Genomic DNA, 15,807 nt, shown 5'->3' on the forward strand with positions numbered 1-15,807 from the left:
ACTTCTGAATATTGGAGGAGGGCATTGTGTCTTTAAAAGTTTGACCAGGCCTTTTCCCTGCTTCAAACCTTAGGGCCAACTTTGAGGTCCTAGGGCTCTCAGCCCTGCCTGGACAAGAGATAGGAAGGGGTTTCAAAAAGGAGCCCCCAAAGTAGCTCTGTGGCTAAGGTGTCTCTGCCTGCTGGCCAGTAGGTTGTACACAGCTAACAGATACGATTTTTCTGGCCTCAGTGGTGCTTTAAAATAATTTTTGGTCTTTCCTGAAGGCTCAGCAGATTTAGCAGCAGTCAGCTAGGAACAGTTAGCTAGAACTGCAGTGTGGCTGCCCCTGGAGGCTTTGTGTTTGAGACTGTGGCCTAACCATGCTGGGGCACAAGAGGGACATACAGAGTGTAGGGATAGACCTCAGACTCAGGTCTGGGATTCTTCAGCCTGCCATGGTCCCTGGGCTGACAGTGTCTCTCTGCCTCCCCTGCCCCCGTTCAATCCATGTGTTTCAATCTCCTCCTCTCTCCTCCCACATTCATCTTTATGTTTCTGCTGCCCCATCTCTCTTCCCTCCTGTCTCTCCATTTCCCCATGTCTCTCTTCACCTGCATCTTTCTGTGTCCCCCGTCTATGTCTCTCTCTGTCTTCTCCTGTGTTTGCCTATCCCCATATCTGTCTCTTGACACCCCCCCCCCCGCCATTTCCCTGTTTCTCCATACCTCTTTATTCCCCCATGAATGTCTCTCTGGCCTCACATTTGTTTACCTGTCTCCCCACAAATCTCTGCCCACATCTCTCTGTGTTCCTTGACACCCGCCTCCCACATCACCCTCCATGTTCCTCACCATTTCTTCCCCCCTTTTCCTTCCTTCCCTCTCTCCTTCCCTCCCCTCATTCCCCTGTGTTCTCCATCTCTATCCCTCTTTGTCTGGGAATGCCCAGCTCCCTGGACGTGAGGAGTCCCATTATCTGTGGAGGGTCTGACATAGCTGTGGTCCTTGCCCAAAGTCCTGCACTTCTCACACTGGATGCCAAGCCCGAGCTCCTGGACACTCAGACCCCCAGTGCATAAGGACCAGATGTTGCGGGACAGATGACAGAAGACAGAGGAAGAGCCACTCATCATACATGGGTCTGCCTAGCCCCACCACCCATGCCTGGGCCATTGCAGCTCCCTCAAGGGTCTGGTTCCAAGTACCCCCTCCTAAGGGACCCCTTGAACCTTGGGGCTGACCAAGGCCCAAGCCTCATCAGTCCCTGTTCCCCTTGGTGCCAGGTTCCTGCCATTCCTAGTTTGAACCTTTACAGTCAGTAAAACAGTCTCAGAGCAGAACAAGAGTTGTTTATTTGGGGAGAATTATACCTGGTTCTCATACCCTTTGCGAAGTCTGGTGCTGAGCTGGGTGTACAGCAGTGAACACAGCTGACAAAGTCCTGCCCTCATGGTGTTTCTATTCTGCTTGAGTAGAATATAAACCAGTCAACTAATAAACAAGATAATTTCAGATTATAATAAGCGCTGTAAAGACTAAACGAAAATGTAATGGAGTGGGGGTGGCACTGGCAGATGGGTGGAGAAGAGGACTCTAAGGAGACAATGTTCGAGCAGAGACCTGGATGAGAAGGACCTGGCCTGGAAGGCATACGGACTGGATGTTCCAGGGAGCAGCACACCCCCTGCAAGTGCCCAACATCAAGGGTGTCAGCTGGAGGAGGGCAGTGTTGCTATGGTAAAAACTGAAGCAGGGAAGGGAGTATGTGTGGGGGATGCAATTTTAGATAGAGCGGAGAAGGCCTCACTGAAAAGGCGCCAAGAAGTAAAATCCTAAACTAGGGGAGAGAGGAAACCAAGCATCTGGGGGAGGAGCATTCTGGGCAGAAGGAACGGCCAGTGCAAAGGTCCTGGGCTGAGAAGGAGCAAGGAAGTCAGCGTGGTGGGCAGTGAATGTGGGGGAGAGTGAGAGGAGGAGAGGGTGGAGAGATGATAGTGGAAAGTCCACCTAGGGCCTTGTGAGCTGTGGTTGAGAACACTAGCTTTTATCTAGAGCGAGGTGCAGCAAGCAGATGTCTCTGAATGGAGGAGGGCCCTGATGTGATATGTTAGGTCCCTGTGGCTGCATTATAGGGAGCAAGTTGTGGGGTAAGGGAGGAGCAGGGAGAACACAGTCCAGGTGGGAGAGGATGAAGGACAGACCAGGATGAGGGCCGGGGTGGGGGGTGAGGGATGAAACTACCCCTGCCCATTAGAAGGATGAAGGGTGGGAGGCAAAGTAGCCCAGTCCTCTTTGGGCTGGAGTGGTAGGCAGTGCCAGCTCTGGTCACCAGGCAAGAGTGACAGCCAAACCAGGGTGATGGAGCCAGGAAGGCTTGGACTCTGAGCTGGCTCCAGGAGGTCTTCCCCCAAGGGGAGATACAGGTTCCGAGAGGGTTGGAGGGGTTCATTGGCAGATCTGGCCCCTACACACTGCTACAGCCATATGTAGCATGGTGATGAAGAGCCCGGACTCTCCAGCCAGGCCGTCTGGTTTCCAGCAGGCTGTCTGGTTTCTTAGCTCCAGCATCTGCTTGCTGTGTGCCCTTGGGCAAGTAGCTTAACCTCTCTAAACCTGGTAAGTGCTCTCTGAGCACTCAGTGATGATAACCACGGTAACTAATGACCCTCGATGATGAAAGGAGTCTACAAAATCATCCCTCTGACACACCCCTTGTATGCGATGACCATGGAGAAGGGTCAGGTCTGAGATCTCAGAGAGAGGAAAACACTCATAACCACCACCACACTGAGACCCCTGCCCTAACTGGCCTGGTTTGTGGGCCTGCGGGAAGGAAGGCTCTGTCCCAGGGGGACGGACAAAAAACTGTGCCCGCTTTCCCATCCCTCTCCTTCTTGCCCTTGTCTCTGCTTCATCTCTTTCTGTTTTGATGTCTCACATCCTTTTTCGTGGCCATCTCTTCTTTTCTCTCTCCATCCTCCGTGTCTATCCTCTTCACGACGACGCTGCTTCAAGCCCTTTCATCAAAGCCTGGAGCCTCCCAGTATCTCCGCCCCCGCGCCTGGTTGGGGGTATCACTGCGCATGCGCATCAGCGCCCCTCCTTCTCCACCCCCATCCCCTGTCGGCGTCTGGGCCTCGTCCCCTTCTGTCTCCCTCTCCTCCCCCATCACTTCCCCCAACACTGACACCCCATTACTCCAGTCTCCCCAGTCTCAGCTTTGGTCCCCAGCCCCATCAGTCCGAGGTAAGATGGGTAGAGGGAGGCCCGCGGAGAAGGGGAGGGGCGAAGCATCCTGCATCCCGAGATAAACAAACCCGGGGAGGGGGCGGCCTAGACTGAGGGGCCTGACGCGGGAGGAGAAGAATGGGGGGCTGAACCTGGGGAAGAGGGGGGAAGTGGTAGGCGCTGGGCCCGCATACCAGGGTCCTCTGACGGCTGATGGTCGTCGCTATGATTGCCCAAAATCCAGAGCTGGGGGTGTGGGAGTCACTGGGGGCCTTGGAGCTTCTGGGGGCTCAGACCCTAGACCCTGTTGGGGGCTCTCTGTGACTGGCCTCTGTCTCCAGGATTGGCCTGAAAACCGCCCCCAAATCTGCACCCGCCCCCCGGAGGGCCACTGAAGACCATGACTAAGACAGATCCCGCTCCCATGGCCCCCCCACCACGCGGGGAGGAAGAAGAAGAGGAGGAAGAGGATGAGCTGGTCCCTGAGGCCCCCAGCCCCACCCAGGAGCGCCGGCAGAAGCCTGTTGTGCACCCCTCGGCACCTGCCCCCCTCCCCAAGGACTACGGTAACCATCCTCCCCACCCTGCAATTTTGTTTGGAGCCATGGGTGCCCAGAGAGGTTGGGCTGAGCTCTGCTGGTGGTGATGGTGGGGAGATTCTGGGTGATTTGAAAGTGGTCTGGGTGAGTGGTGGCCATTGCATCCCCCTTTGGTTAATTTATTCATTCACCCGTTGGAGAACGAAATTGGAATAATCCTAATCTTTGATTCATGACACATCATTCAATCATTTAGTCATTCAACAAACATTTACTGAAAGCCTGTGGTGGACCTGGCTCTATGCTAGGAGCTGGGGCAAAGCATGGAGCCAGACAGACCCAGTTGTTGCCCTGAGAGAATTTACAGGCCTCAATGGCAACCACACAGATAAGTATAAAGTAATATAAATATATAATTATAAGACATGATGAGAATTGTGTTTGCCAAGAATGGGATGCTGCAAGAGCTTTTTAAGACATGGTTTCTATGAGGGGTAACATTTGAGGGAGACCCAAGGATGAGTTGGGGTTTAACAAGGGAAAGGGAGTACCCAGAGAGATAACTGCAGGAGTAAAGGCTCCAAGGTAGGAAGGTGTGGAGCTGAGAGGGTATTTTCTTGGAGAAACTGAAAGTGTCTAATCATTCACCAAGCATATTTATCCATTGCTACTAGTCTGTGATAAGATTTATGTTGGGTGATCTCTATCATCTTCTATTAATGGTGAGTGACCCAGGCATCATCCCTGCTCTCAGAAGGGAACAAATAATAGATCAATCAGATACATTCAGATGGAGTGAGTGCTATGAAAGAAATAAAAGTTGGACATATAAAAGGGGGGGCAGGGGGCAGCACCTTGAGACGGAGTGGTCAGAGTGGGTCTTTCTGACAAGGTAGCATTTAGGCTGAGACCCAGAGGATGAGAAGGAATCAGCCATAGGAGAGCTGGAGAAAGATAGTTCCGGGCTATCATTTGCAAGTGCAAAAGCCCTGGGCCAGGAACGAAAGGCAATCTTGGAGCTGTAGTAAGGGAGTGATGGGAGTCAAGGTGAGGGTTTGGCAATGACTAGATCTGGGGGGGCCTTAGCGTCCACTGCGAGGACTTTGGATAAGTGTGATGAGGAGAGAGCAGTTGGTAGGGAGGTATTTAAAAGCAGAGGAGTGGCAGATCTGATTTATATTTTTAAAAGCTCCCTCTGGCTGCTGGGTAGAGAGGGTGGAGGAGGCTTTTGGAAGATGTTGTCTGGGAATCCCCAGCAGCTGTAAGTTCAAAAACTAGGCACCATGTTCAAAGAGTGGGCATCACTAGGATAGGGTAGAAGGGATGGCATCTGTGGTCACGTCACCCACTAGAGGTGGGTCAGAGAGGCTACAAGTTGACTTCAGTCTGATAGAAAAATAAGAACATTATCTGGGTGTCCCAGGTGACGAATCCACCCCAGGGAACTGGAAAATCTCCTTTGGAAATGTGTCTAGACGTGGCTGGGGCCTGTACCCTGGTGGAAGTCAGAGAGTGTAGGCTGCTCCCTGCCTGACCCTCACCTCCCTCAGAATCTTGCTTCTAGAACGAGGAGGGTTTGACCACCGAACATGAAGGAATCTGGAAATGTGGTCTAGGACAGAGAGGGGGCTATGATGGGCTCTGAGAAGAACTTGTCTATTTGTGTATCAAAATTGTACAATTAATTCCGCAGAGATTGATTGATCACCTACTGCATGCCAGCTGCTGTGCCGGGCCTTGGGAGAAGGGAGTGAACAAGGCAGCACAGAAACACAGTGCTTACATCCTAGCAAGGGAGACAAGTGAGACCTGAAAAGAGGGAAGGAGAAAGGGAAGGAAAAAGGAGTAAACAAGTTAATGTTAAGCAGTGGTAGGTGCCGTGATTACAGCAATAAAAAAGGTCAGGAGATGGAGAAGGGCAGAGGTGCTGATGTACACAGAGTGGTCTGGGGAGGCCTCCCTGAAGAAGTGACATCTGAGTAAAACCTGCAACACCTTGAGAAGGCTTGAGGGAAGACTGTCCCGGGCAAGGAAAATGCCGAGCGCAAAGTGCCTGAGAGGAATTTGCCTGGCGTGTTGGAAGGACAGAAGGAGCCAGTGTGGCTGGGTGGAATGAGTGAGGGCGAGAGGGCAGAGAACACACTGGCCTCCGGTTTGTGCAGGGCCCGTGGGCTGTGGAGAGAATAGTGGTCGGTGCTTTGAGTGTGGTGGGAGCCAGGGCAGGGTCTGAGCCAAGGGGGGCTGTGCGTGCCGGGACTGTGGTTTAAAGAGGAACACAAAGGCTGATTCCTGGAGATGCTGTCTCTGTGGGTGTGTATCATCTGGATACACATCCAGAGCTATGAATCGTTTGGGTATTCATTTACTCACTCAGTATGCACTGAGTTCCTGCCCTGCGCCAGGCCCTGTGCTGGGTGTTGGCAATACCACAGAAAGCAACAGACATCACGGCCTAATAGGGGGAGATGGAAGTTCCTCTGGGCACCACCCTGGCTGGCCACAGGTTGGATCCTGCCCATGGGTACGTTTTATGTGTTCTACACAGTATTTGAAAAATTGGGGAGATTTTTCTGAAAAGCCAGCTTTTCTGGCTTTTTGTTTTTACTTGAGATTTAGCCAAACTGTGCCCATACTCGGCCAGGGCAACGGTGGGCTAGAGCAGTGGCAGCCTCCCTCCTCCCAGGGGCATGCAGACTCGAGGTACTGCACTCCCTCCACACTCATTTCCAGGGGTGCAGTTTGCTGCTCTGTGGGATTGCCAGATCTTCCAACTTTTCAAGACACATGGGGCATGCAGAGTTTTCTGTGAAACCTCCTGATTTTGAAACCTTATGCTGGCCAACAGAAAATGCCTGTAGCCCATGCACCGTGTGGTTTGAGACCATGCATTAGAGGGTATTAAAGGCAAAGGCCTAGAGTTCCCCTGCCTCAGGATGGAAAGAGGGGATCAGCTTGCCTGGGATGACTTTGAACTTCTCACTGCCCTAGCCTTCACGTTCTTCGACCCCAATGACCCGGCGTGCCAGGAGATTCTTTTTGACCCGCAGACCACCATCCCTGAGCTGTTCGCCATCGTGCGCCAGTGGGTGCCCCAAGTCCAGCACAAGATTGATGTCATCGGTAATGAGGTAAGATACTTGGGAAGCCAGGGAGGGAGAGGATGGGGTCCCTCATGTATTTGGGTAAACCTCCTTGATTCCGTCCCAGATTCTGCGTCGAGGCTGCCATGTGAATGACCGTGATGGGCTGACCGACATGACACTGCTCCACTATGCGTGCAAGGCTGGAGCCCACGGAGTCGGTAAGGTCCACACCCCCAAGCCACCAGCCCCCAAACCTAGGCGCCCAGACATGACACCCTCAGAACCACCCAGAATCCTGGCCCTCAGACCCCCCACCGTGAACCCGCAGCCTAAGATCCCAAAGCACAGTCCCTGAGGCCTAGGGCCTTCCCCATGCCCTGGGCCCAGGCTTTGGAGGAGGGGACGCAAGCTGACCTGGGCTGTCGTGCAGGGGACCCTGCGGCGGCTGTGCGCCTTTCACAGCAGCTGCTGGCGCTGGGTGCGGACGTAACACTGCGCAGCCGCTGGACCAACATGAACGCGCTTCACTACGCTGCCTACTTCGACGTTCCCGACCTTGTGCGCGTGCTGCTGAAGGGCGCCCGGCCGAGAGGTGAGCGGGAGGGTCGGGGCTTGGAGGGAATGGGACGCAGGATAAGATGGGGGCTGGAAGCAGGAGGAGGGTGCCTCTGTTGTGTGCTGGAGGCCGGGAGAAGATGTGCTGGGAGATGGGGAGACATGAAGTAAAGAAGGCAGGGCAGCTGAGTGATGGGGCAGAACTGAGGTCTGGCCTGGGAAGGGAGAAGGGACCGGGATCCGAGACGATGGTGGTAGGGTGGAGGTAGGAGGTGTGAGAGACAGGGTCCAGATATCCATGACCCATCCATCCCCGGGGCTGGACAGGACCCTTCTGGAGGGGCTGGGCTCTGCAACACGAAGTCTGTGGGAGGCACTCGGGTCTGCGGGGTTAAGAGATGGACTTGAGCTGGGGGACTCTAAGGTGGCAAGGTGGCCTACGGGGGGCGGGGTGCCAAGTCCACTCACCCGGAACCCTCCTCTCTCCCACACCCCAGTGGTGAACTCCACGTGCAGTGACTTCAACCACGGCTCAGCCCTGCACATCGCTGCCTCCAACCTGTGCCTGGGCGCAGCCAAATGTTTGCTGGAGCATGGTGCCAACCCGGCGCTGCGGGTACTACATCCCTGTCCCAGCCCCCATTCTCTTCCTTCTCCTTCCTTCCCCACCCCCTTTCCCAGCCAGCGGAGGAGAGGGAGGCCAGAACTGCTTGCGTTTCTAGAAGTTCGTTACAAAAATCATCTACTATACATTCAACAAATGAAATGATAGCTGGTGTTTACTTAGTGTTCATGATATGTCAGGTGAACTCTATTATGAGCCCTATGAGAGAAACTGAAGCTGAGAGAGTAAGTGATTTATCCAGGGTTACCCAGCAAAGAATATCTTCTTTCAATCTTGGCTGACCCTGGGGCTGTATGTAGATAATATTTCAGGATTGTGAAAAAAGTTGAGACTCTCTGTGAATGAGAAGGTTGGGTCCCCCCATAAGCCCTCAGTATGATCTTTGATCTCCAAAGCATCCATTTCCAACACCAGTTACTCTGCATTATTCCAGGCTCAGATATCCTGGGGAAACATGGCCTGTGTTCCTGAAGCCCTGCCTCTCCTCATTCCCCATTGGCCCAGTTGGACACCTGACCCAGTACCACAGGAGACCATTTTCATCCCTCACGTGGTCTCATTCCAGGCTTGGGATCTTTGGGAACATGGCCTCCCTGAGAGCATGACCTACAGACTGAAGTGTGACCTTCATTCCCTGTTGGCTCCACCCCTAGTTCCACCCTCAATTACTTGAAATCCCGAGCCTGAGGTTGAGGGTGGACTTCCCTGGGGACGTGGTCTACAACTTAATGCCTCACCCCTTCTTATTCCCATGATGGCCTAAGGGATGGCCTGGATCTGCCTTTGCTTTACATGGACTGGGGGTCTCTGGGAGCTTGGGCTCGGTGGAGGTACAGCCTATGCCACTGAATTCTCACTTCCTTTTTTCCCATTGGCCCCCAGAACCGAAAGGGACAGGTGCCAGCAGAGGTGGTCCCAGACCCCATGGACATGTCCCTGGACAAGGCAGAGGCAGCGCTGGTGGCCAAGGAGCTGCGAACACTGCTGGAGGAGGCTGTGCCACTCTCCTGTGCCCTCCCCAAGGTCACACTACCCAACTATGACAACGTCCCAGGCAATCTCATGCTCAGTGCATTGGGCCTGCGTCTGGGAGACCGCGTGCTGCTGGATGGCCAGAAGGTCAGGGCCTGGGGAAAGGTGTGGAGAGCAGGAGTCAGCCCTCGTGCCTCAGAGATGGGTCTTTGGACAGAGTGTAGACCCTCCCCTTTGTCCACCCCTCCACCCCCTCCACCCCCATCATTCCTACAGTATTTATTTCATCTAACAGTCATTCTGTGAGTGCTTCCTTTTGCCCCAAGGCTGAGCTGTCAGTCCAGGGAGGGAAGACAGATCTATCAGTTGACAGTGACAGCCCAGAATAGTCGTGGCGGTCATGAGGTAGCACAAACAGAGTGATCAGTGCAGCTCTGCACCTGTGAGTTACCCTGGGCCTTGTGATCCCCAGTCAAGGCCCACCTCTGCTCCCAGAGGCGTCAGCACTTTGGGAAAAAAGGACAGGTCAGAACAATCAGGGGTATTGTGGGATGGAGGCACCCGCTTCAAGATAAGGAGGAATGAGCCAGGAGAAGAAAAGGAGAAGGGATCCCGCATAGAGGGAGCAGGTATAAAGGCCCAAAGGGCAGAGAGAATCTTCACTTATCCAGGTATTCCAACTTTGACTTATTTATTTATCTGGTGTCCCTCAGTCTCTATGCGGACCCAGCCTCTCCTTGGGAATAAAGGGCTGTGTGTGAGCCCACACCCACTCTTATGGAGCTTCTTTTCTAATGAGAGACAGCCAATAAAATAAATCCACAGTTAAGATAATTTCTGGTAGCAACAGAGGCTTTGAAAACCATTAAATGCTTGGATTTAGGGGAGCCTGGCTGGCTCAGTCAGTAGAGCATATGACTCTTGATCTTGGGGTCATGAGTTTGAGCGCCACATTGGACTCTGTGATTACTTAAAAAAATTTTTTTTAACTTAAAAATGTTTGGATTTAGTAAATTTCCCCTGGCTGAAGGCGAATGCAGTTTTAGCTGCTGGGGTGTTCCAAAGGCTTCTCTCAGGAGCTGATATCTGAGCTGAGAGAGGAGGGAGCTCACACACAACAATATGGAGACAGAGGAGACGGCAGGTTCAGAGGCCAAGAGGAGGGAAGGGGTAATATAACCAGAGGACGAAGGGGAGAGGTCAGTAGGGGGCTGGATCATACCAGACATGTAGGCCACCGGAAGGAATTTGAATCTAGTTTCTTACACAGTGAGAAACTGTAAAAGTCACATTGCGTTTCCTAATCAAGAGTTTGGCATGCATCAGCCCTGCCTGTAGAGCTTTCTGTGCATGATCTTGTCAAATTTATGTGACAATTCTGAAAGCAGAATGGGTTGACTCTTCCCATTATAGAACCCAGAAGACTGTAGGAGGCTCAGAGAGGTGAAACCTTTGGTTTGAAGATAAGAACAATAATGACAATCTGCCTCTTAGAGAAGCAGTATAGTACAGTGGTTAGAAGTTCAGGCAAACCTCAGCTTTCCTGCTTTCCAGCTGGGGGACCTGCGGCCACTGATCCCACCTCTCTGGGTATCAGTTTCTTCATGTGTAAAATGGAGCTGGTAACAGTACCCACCTCGGGTTGTATGAGGATTAAACTAATTAAAATCTGTAAAGCCCTTAGAAGAAGCCTTGGTGCATTCCAAGTGCTGTCTGTGTGCCAGGCACTATTCTGACCCCCACACCAATCCTCCAAAATAGGCACTATTAATCCACCCATTTTATAGGCAAGGAACCAGAACTTTGAGAGTGAAGCAGCCTCACACGATGCTAATAGCCACGAGGGCTCACCACAACTAAACAAATCTACATACATTACAGATGTTTCAACCAGACAGCCAGGCTCTAAGGTGCATTATTCTCTCCATTTTGCAGACGAAACTAAGGCCTAGGAGGTCATTTGACCAAAGTTACAAGACAGTAATAGTCAACACTCGCTGATCCCTCACTCAGCACCAGGCCCTGTTCTGAGGCTATAACAGCCCTGTCCAGTAGACCTTTCTGTGATGATGGAAATATTGTGTCTGTATTGTCTAGTAAAGTAGCCATAAGCCACATGTGGCTACTAGCCCTTGAAATGTGGCTAGTGCAACCAGGAAAACTAAATTTAATTTTAATTTCAGTTAATTTAAATTGTTGTATGTGGCTAATGGCTGTTTATTGCATTGGACAGGGAAGCTCTATAACCATTCTATAAGGTAGGTGTGATTTCTGTTCCCATGTCATAGATGAGGACACTGAGGCACAGTGATGTTAAGTCATATAGCCAATAAATGGTAATGTCCAAACAGATTTGAGCTTAGGGCTCCCTCATCCACTCACCAGGGATGTGCCAGGGATCTGTCATGGCCCCCCAAGGACCACCCCTGCCAAACCATATCCTCCCTTGTTTCCTCAGACGGGCACACTTCGGTTCTGCGGGACCACGGAGTTCGCCAGTGGCCAGTGGGTGGGCGTGGAGCTGGATGAACCCGAGGGCAAGAATGATGGCAGTGTTGGGGGTGTCCGGTACTTCATCTGCCCTCCCAAGCAGGGTCAGTCCCACCTGGGGCTCAAACGGGGTGGTGGTGGGGTCCACTCAGTAGTTCTGATGCTGCTGACTGGGTAATGGGGGTAGGGAGATGATGACTGGGCAGAGGGCAGAGGCTTGGACAGCTCCCAGCCCACGTTCTGTCCCCGCAGGTCTCTTTGCCTCTGTGTCCAAGATCTCCAAAGTAGTGGATGCGCCCCCCTCATCAGTCACCTCCACACCTCGGACTCCTCGGATGGACTTTTCCCGTGTCACTGGGAAAGGCCGCAGGGAACATAAAGGTCAGAGGGGAGCCTTCTGGGTAGGAGGAGAGCCAATTTGAGGATATTCTATGGGTAGCCCAGCTTCAGTGACTCAGTTTATCCTCAGGCCCAAACTCCTGTTTTAGAAGACAATCTCTTGAGTTCTTCACTTCTATGACTCTGTTTCTCCTTTGACTTGGTACTGCCCACCCACCCCCAGTTCCTGAAAAGATCTGGGGGTTCTCTGCTTTCTATGACTTAGTTTCCCCTCAGGCCCAAGGGTTTTCCCCCAGTTTTAGGGAAGAATCTGTGGGGTTCCTGGATTTAGTGACTTGATTTATCTTCACACCCAACCCTTTCCTTCATTTTATTTATTTATTTTTAAATGTTTATTTATTTTGAGAGAGAGAGAGAGAGAGAGAGACCGTGCACATGTACATGCAGGTGAGGGGCAGAGAGAAGCAGGGGAGAAAGAATCCTAAGCAGGCTCCATGAAGAGCCCGGTGCAGAGCTTGATCTCATGACCCTGTGATCATGACCTGAGCCAAAATCAAGAGTCAGACGCTTAACCGACTGAACCACCAAGGTGCCCCTACTTCCTTCACCTTAAAAGGATAATTTCTGGGCTCCTTACTTTTGTGACTCAGTTTTTCTTTTGACCCAAATAACTTCAGCTTTGAGAAAGGATTTGGGGGTTCTCCAGGTTCTTGACCCTCATGCCTAACCCCCACCCCCAGTTTTCTTACAGTTGAGATTGTTTCCTTTCAAGCCTAAAGCCCCCCAGTTCTTGGGAAGGCTCTAGAGTTCCTGACAGGAGCCAGGACAGAGTTTCTACCTTGGGTCTTTTTGGGTGGCATGGGGTCCCCAGGGCTGGCATCTGGGGGCCCCACTCCCTCCCCATGTACCCTTTACCCCAGGCAAGAAGAAGCCCCCGTCATCCCCATCTCTGGGGAGCCTGCAGCAGCGAGAGGGAGCCAAGGCTGAGGTTGGAGACCAAGTCCTTGTTGCTGGCCAGAAGCAAGGGATTGTGCGCTTCTATGGGAAGACAGACTTTGCCCCAGGTAAGGACAGTGATCTGGGGGGTAGGGTGGGGGCAGGCAGGCAGGACCTTGAGGCATCCTGACACCTTACTGCTGCAGGTTACTGGTATGGCATTGAGCTAGACCAGCCCACTGGAAAGCATGATGGCTCTGTCTTCGGTGTCCGGTACTTCACCTGTCCCCCGCGGCATGGAGTCTTTGCACCGGCATCCCGAATTCAGAGGTGAGCCCAAACTCTAACCCAAACCCAGGGCACTTCCCAGAACCCTGATTCCCCTGTTAGATGTCTCTTCCTCTTGTACCAGCAGGACAGTGTGGATACCCACCTCCACACCATAGCTCTTTCTGCATAGGCCCCATGGGTTCAGCTCCTCTTGTGACTCTGACTTCTCCTACTCCTCTTATGTCTCCCCAGGATTGGTGGATCCACTGACCCCCCTGGGGACAATGTGGGAGCGAAAAAAGTGCATCAAGTGACAAGTGAGTTGGGGCTGGAGTGTAAGAGGTAGAGGAGGAGTGAAGGTTTGGGGATAGGAGGGTCATGGGTTTTCAGGTATATGCTGGTGGCAAAATCTCCAGTATTTCACAGGGGACATGGGGTCCAGGAAAATGATGAGACAGGATCCCAAAGAGGATAGGTGCTATGGGGTATGGGGATGTTAACAACAAGGCTCTGGGCAGGCACTGGGGACATGAGTAGGTATTGAGGGACACAGAATATTATTGATAAGAGGTCCAGATGGGTATTGGAATGTGAGGTCGAGGTGGGTACTGGGGACATGGCCAAGTATTAATGACAAAGAGTCTGGTTCGGTATTGAGGGTCTGTCATCCTGTCACCTGAGACCTTGCCCTCTCCTTCAGTGACACAGCCCAAACGCACTTTCACGACAGTCCGGACCCCAAAGGACATCGCATCAGAGAACTCCATCTCCAGGTGTGTAGCCAACCCTTGGCCCACCTCCTGTAGGATGTTCAGGGAGAGGTTGCACAAGGCTGGTGGACACAGGGATCTGGACTTCTGGTTGGGGCTGGAAATAGAGGTTAGGAAAACTAGTGGCTAATCAGCCTACCCAGAAACAGTTTTTAGGGAGTGAGCTCCCACACTGAATTCTGGGGACTTTCACCCGTATGGGGCAGGTAGAGGAGGCAGAACACCTTCCACGGCACAGGAGTCTGAGAGGGCATAGCCAGACAAGTAGAGACAGAATCCAGAAAGGCCAAATCCAGATGTTCCCTGCATCAAGGCGTGATGGATATGATTCTCCTTTCCAGGTTGCTCTTCTGCTGCTGGTTTCCCTGGATGCTGAGGGCAGAGATGCAGTCTTAGAGGCCTGGATACCTGACAGAGTCACAGAGTCCCCTCTAGCATCTCCTGACACAAGGAGCCCCTGAATCACCCTGAGATAGAGATTCCCAGTAACACATCCAGAATAGAGACCCCATTAGCCAGCCCTGGATCACTGAGGCCCCATTATTAACAGATTCCCTCATGATAACCCCCAAATACAGACCCCAAGGTACCCAGAAAGAGATTCCTTGAGTGTAGCACCTTCAGGCTAGTCCCTATCCCCAACCCCTCAGAGCAGACCCCCAATAACATATTTCCACATCACCTCAAATGATGGTGACTTCTACATAATGCTCCAGAGCAGAACATTCCTGAATCATTCATTACTGGATCAGAACCCTCCCCCATTAACAAAGACTCCTCCTCTGTCAAGTCCCCTTGAAATAAACATAGGTCATGCCTCCAGAGCAACAGAGTAACAGACCTACATTTAACATCAGTCCCCTCAAGATGTTGTGACCCCCCATGGTCACCCCAAAAGCTTACACTGCAATCAGAGACTCCCTACATTAACAAAGACCCCTGTTCTTACAAAAGAGACACACATTAACCAGTCCACTGTCACCCCCAATTTACAGACACCAAAACAGTCCTGGAAGTGCTAATTACAGGACCCCTAAGTCTTCCTACCCTCTGCGCCCTCAAGAAACCCCCAGTGCCTTGTATGAAGCCCACCCCACATGGCCCACAGCCCCTGTGCTGGTCAGGCTCCCAGAAAATTCTCTATTTTTTAAGTAACGACTTCCCCCTTTGGGGGACCCCAAAATTTAGAGGCCCCATTCTGTGACTCTCGGGATCCCAAACCCCAGAGTACAAGTCCCATACTCCCCTGTGTCCCCAAGTCCTACAGCCCCTAGAGGATCCCAAGGCCCTAACTACAGGGATCCTCAAATCATGGAATCCCCAAATCCCCAGGGAATCCCAAATTAAAAAATTCAATCCCAAGCCCCCAGGAAACCCCAATCACGGAGGTCCTTGTGCCTGGGATGGAGGAGACTGCAGTGAGGATATGCATCCCGGGCTCCCAGGGCACCTCAAGCCCACTTCATAGGCACCAGGAGACCCCAAACAGGAATTCTCATCCCTGGAAACTGGAGCACTTCAATGCCCTGAGTCGTTGGATCTCAAGACACCCAAATGCAAAGAGCCCCAGCCCCAAGGGAACCCCACATCCTAAAGCCTCCATCTCTAATACATGAAGGGCCCCAAGGCCTTGAGGGGATCCCAAATCTTGGAACCCCTATTTCAATCTATGTTCTGGTCACAGGTCCAAAACACCAAATCTGAGTCACTGGCCCCAAAGGACCTCACAGCACTCGAGCCAGACCAACGGTCTGAGGGAGAACCTGAAGGCCCAGGGGGTCCAGGGTGGACCCGGGGCCCTGACCACCAAGGACAGCTCACGACTGCCCCTTCACTGCATGTCCCTGAATTCAGCATGACCCCTGTCCCCTTCAATAAAGATGTTTCTATGGTTTCTCTGTGTACGGTCAGTATTTGGAAAGTTGTGGGCCTCCCTCCGTATTGCTGGGGAAGTACGAGGGAGGAAGTCCTTCCTTCAAACCATCCTCCCTGCAGCTGGGGTATGGAATGATTCAGCCT

At 52.4% G+C, this 15,807-nt stretch overlaps 1 protein-coding gene across 2 annotated transcripts; it reads left to right on the top strand.

Annotated features, from left to right (window-relative positions):
- The first annotated feature begins 1,922 nt into the window (after positions 1-1,922).
- Positions 1,923-15,688, top strand: CLIP3 (CAP-Gly domain containing linker protein 3). Of its 2 annotated transcripts, none has more exons than XM_042919083.1 (14): positions 1,923-3,227; positions 3,551-3,775; positions 6,737-6,876; positions 6,956-7,049; positions 7,262-7,423; positions 7,884-8,002; positions 8,894-9,148; positions 11,442-11,577; positions 11,726-11,854; positions 12,733-12,876; positions 12,955-13,078; positions 13,271-13,335; positions 13,719-13,791; positions 14,130-15,688. In XM_042919083.1, exons 2-14 carry the CDS (start codon positions 3,610-3,612, stop codon positions 14,182-14,184), a joined length of 1,662 nt encoding a protein of 553 aa, XP_042775017.1. In that variant the 5' UTR covers positions 1,923-3,227; positions 3,551-3,609; the 3' UTR covers positions 14,185-15,688. The 2 variants fall into 2 exon arrangements, with proteins under 2 accessions (XP_042775017.1, XP_042775018.1); XM_042919084.1 differs by having other exon boundaries at positions 1,924-3,227; positions 8,894-9,130.
- Positions 15,689-15,807: the final 119 nt, after the last annotated feature.

The sequence above is a fragment of the Panthera leo genome, chromosome E2, assembly GCF_018350215.1.
Source record: "Panthera leo isolate Ple1 chromosome E2, P.leo_Ple1_pat1.1, whole genome shotgun sequence".
Lineage (NCBI taxonomy): Eukaryota > Metazoa > Chordata > Mammalia > Carnivora > Felidae > Panthera > Panthera leo.

Bases quoted from the DNA above. Each gene is read 5' to 3' on its own strand.
- CLIP3 (XM_042919083.1), top strand. From the start codon at position 3,610: ATGACTAAGACAGATCCCGCTCCCATGGCCCCCCCACCACGCGGGGAG. The intron at 11,855-12,732 runs GTCAGAGGGGAG...CCTTTACCCCAG, and splicing joins AGGCCGCAGGGAACATAAAG to GCAAGAAGAAGCCCCCGTCA. The intron at 13,336-13,718 runs GTGAGTTGGGGC...CCTCTCCTTCAG, and splicing joins AAAAGTGCATCAAGTGACAA to TGACACAGCCCAAACGCACT.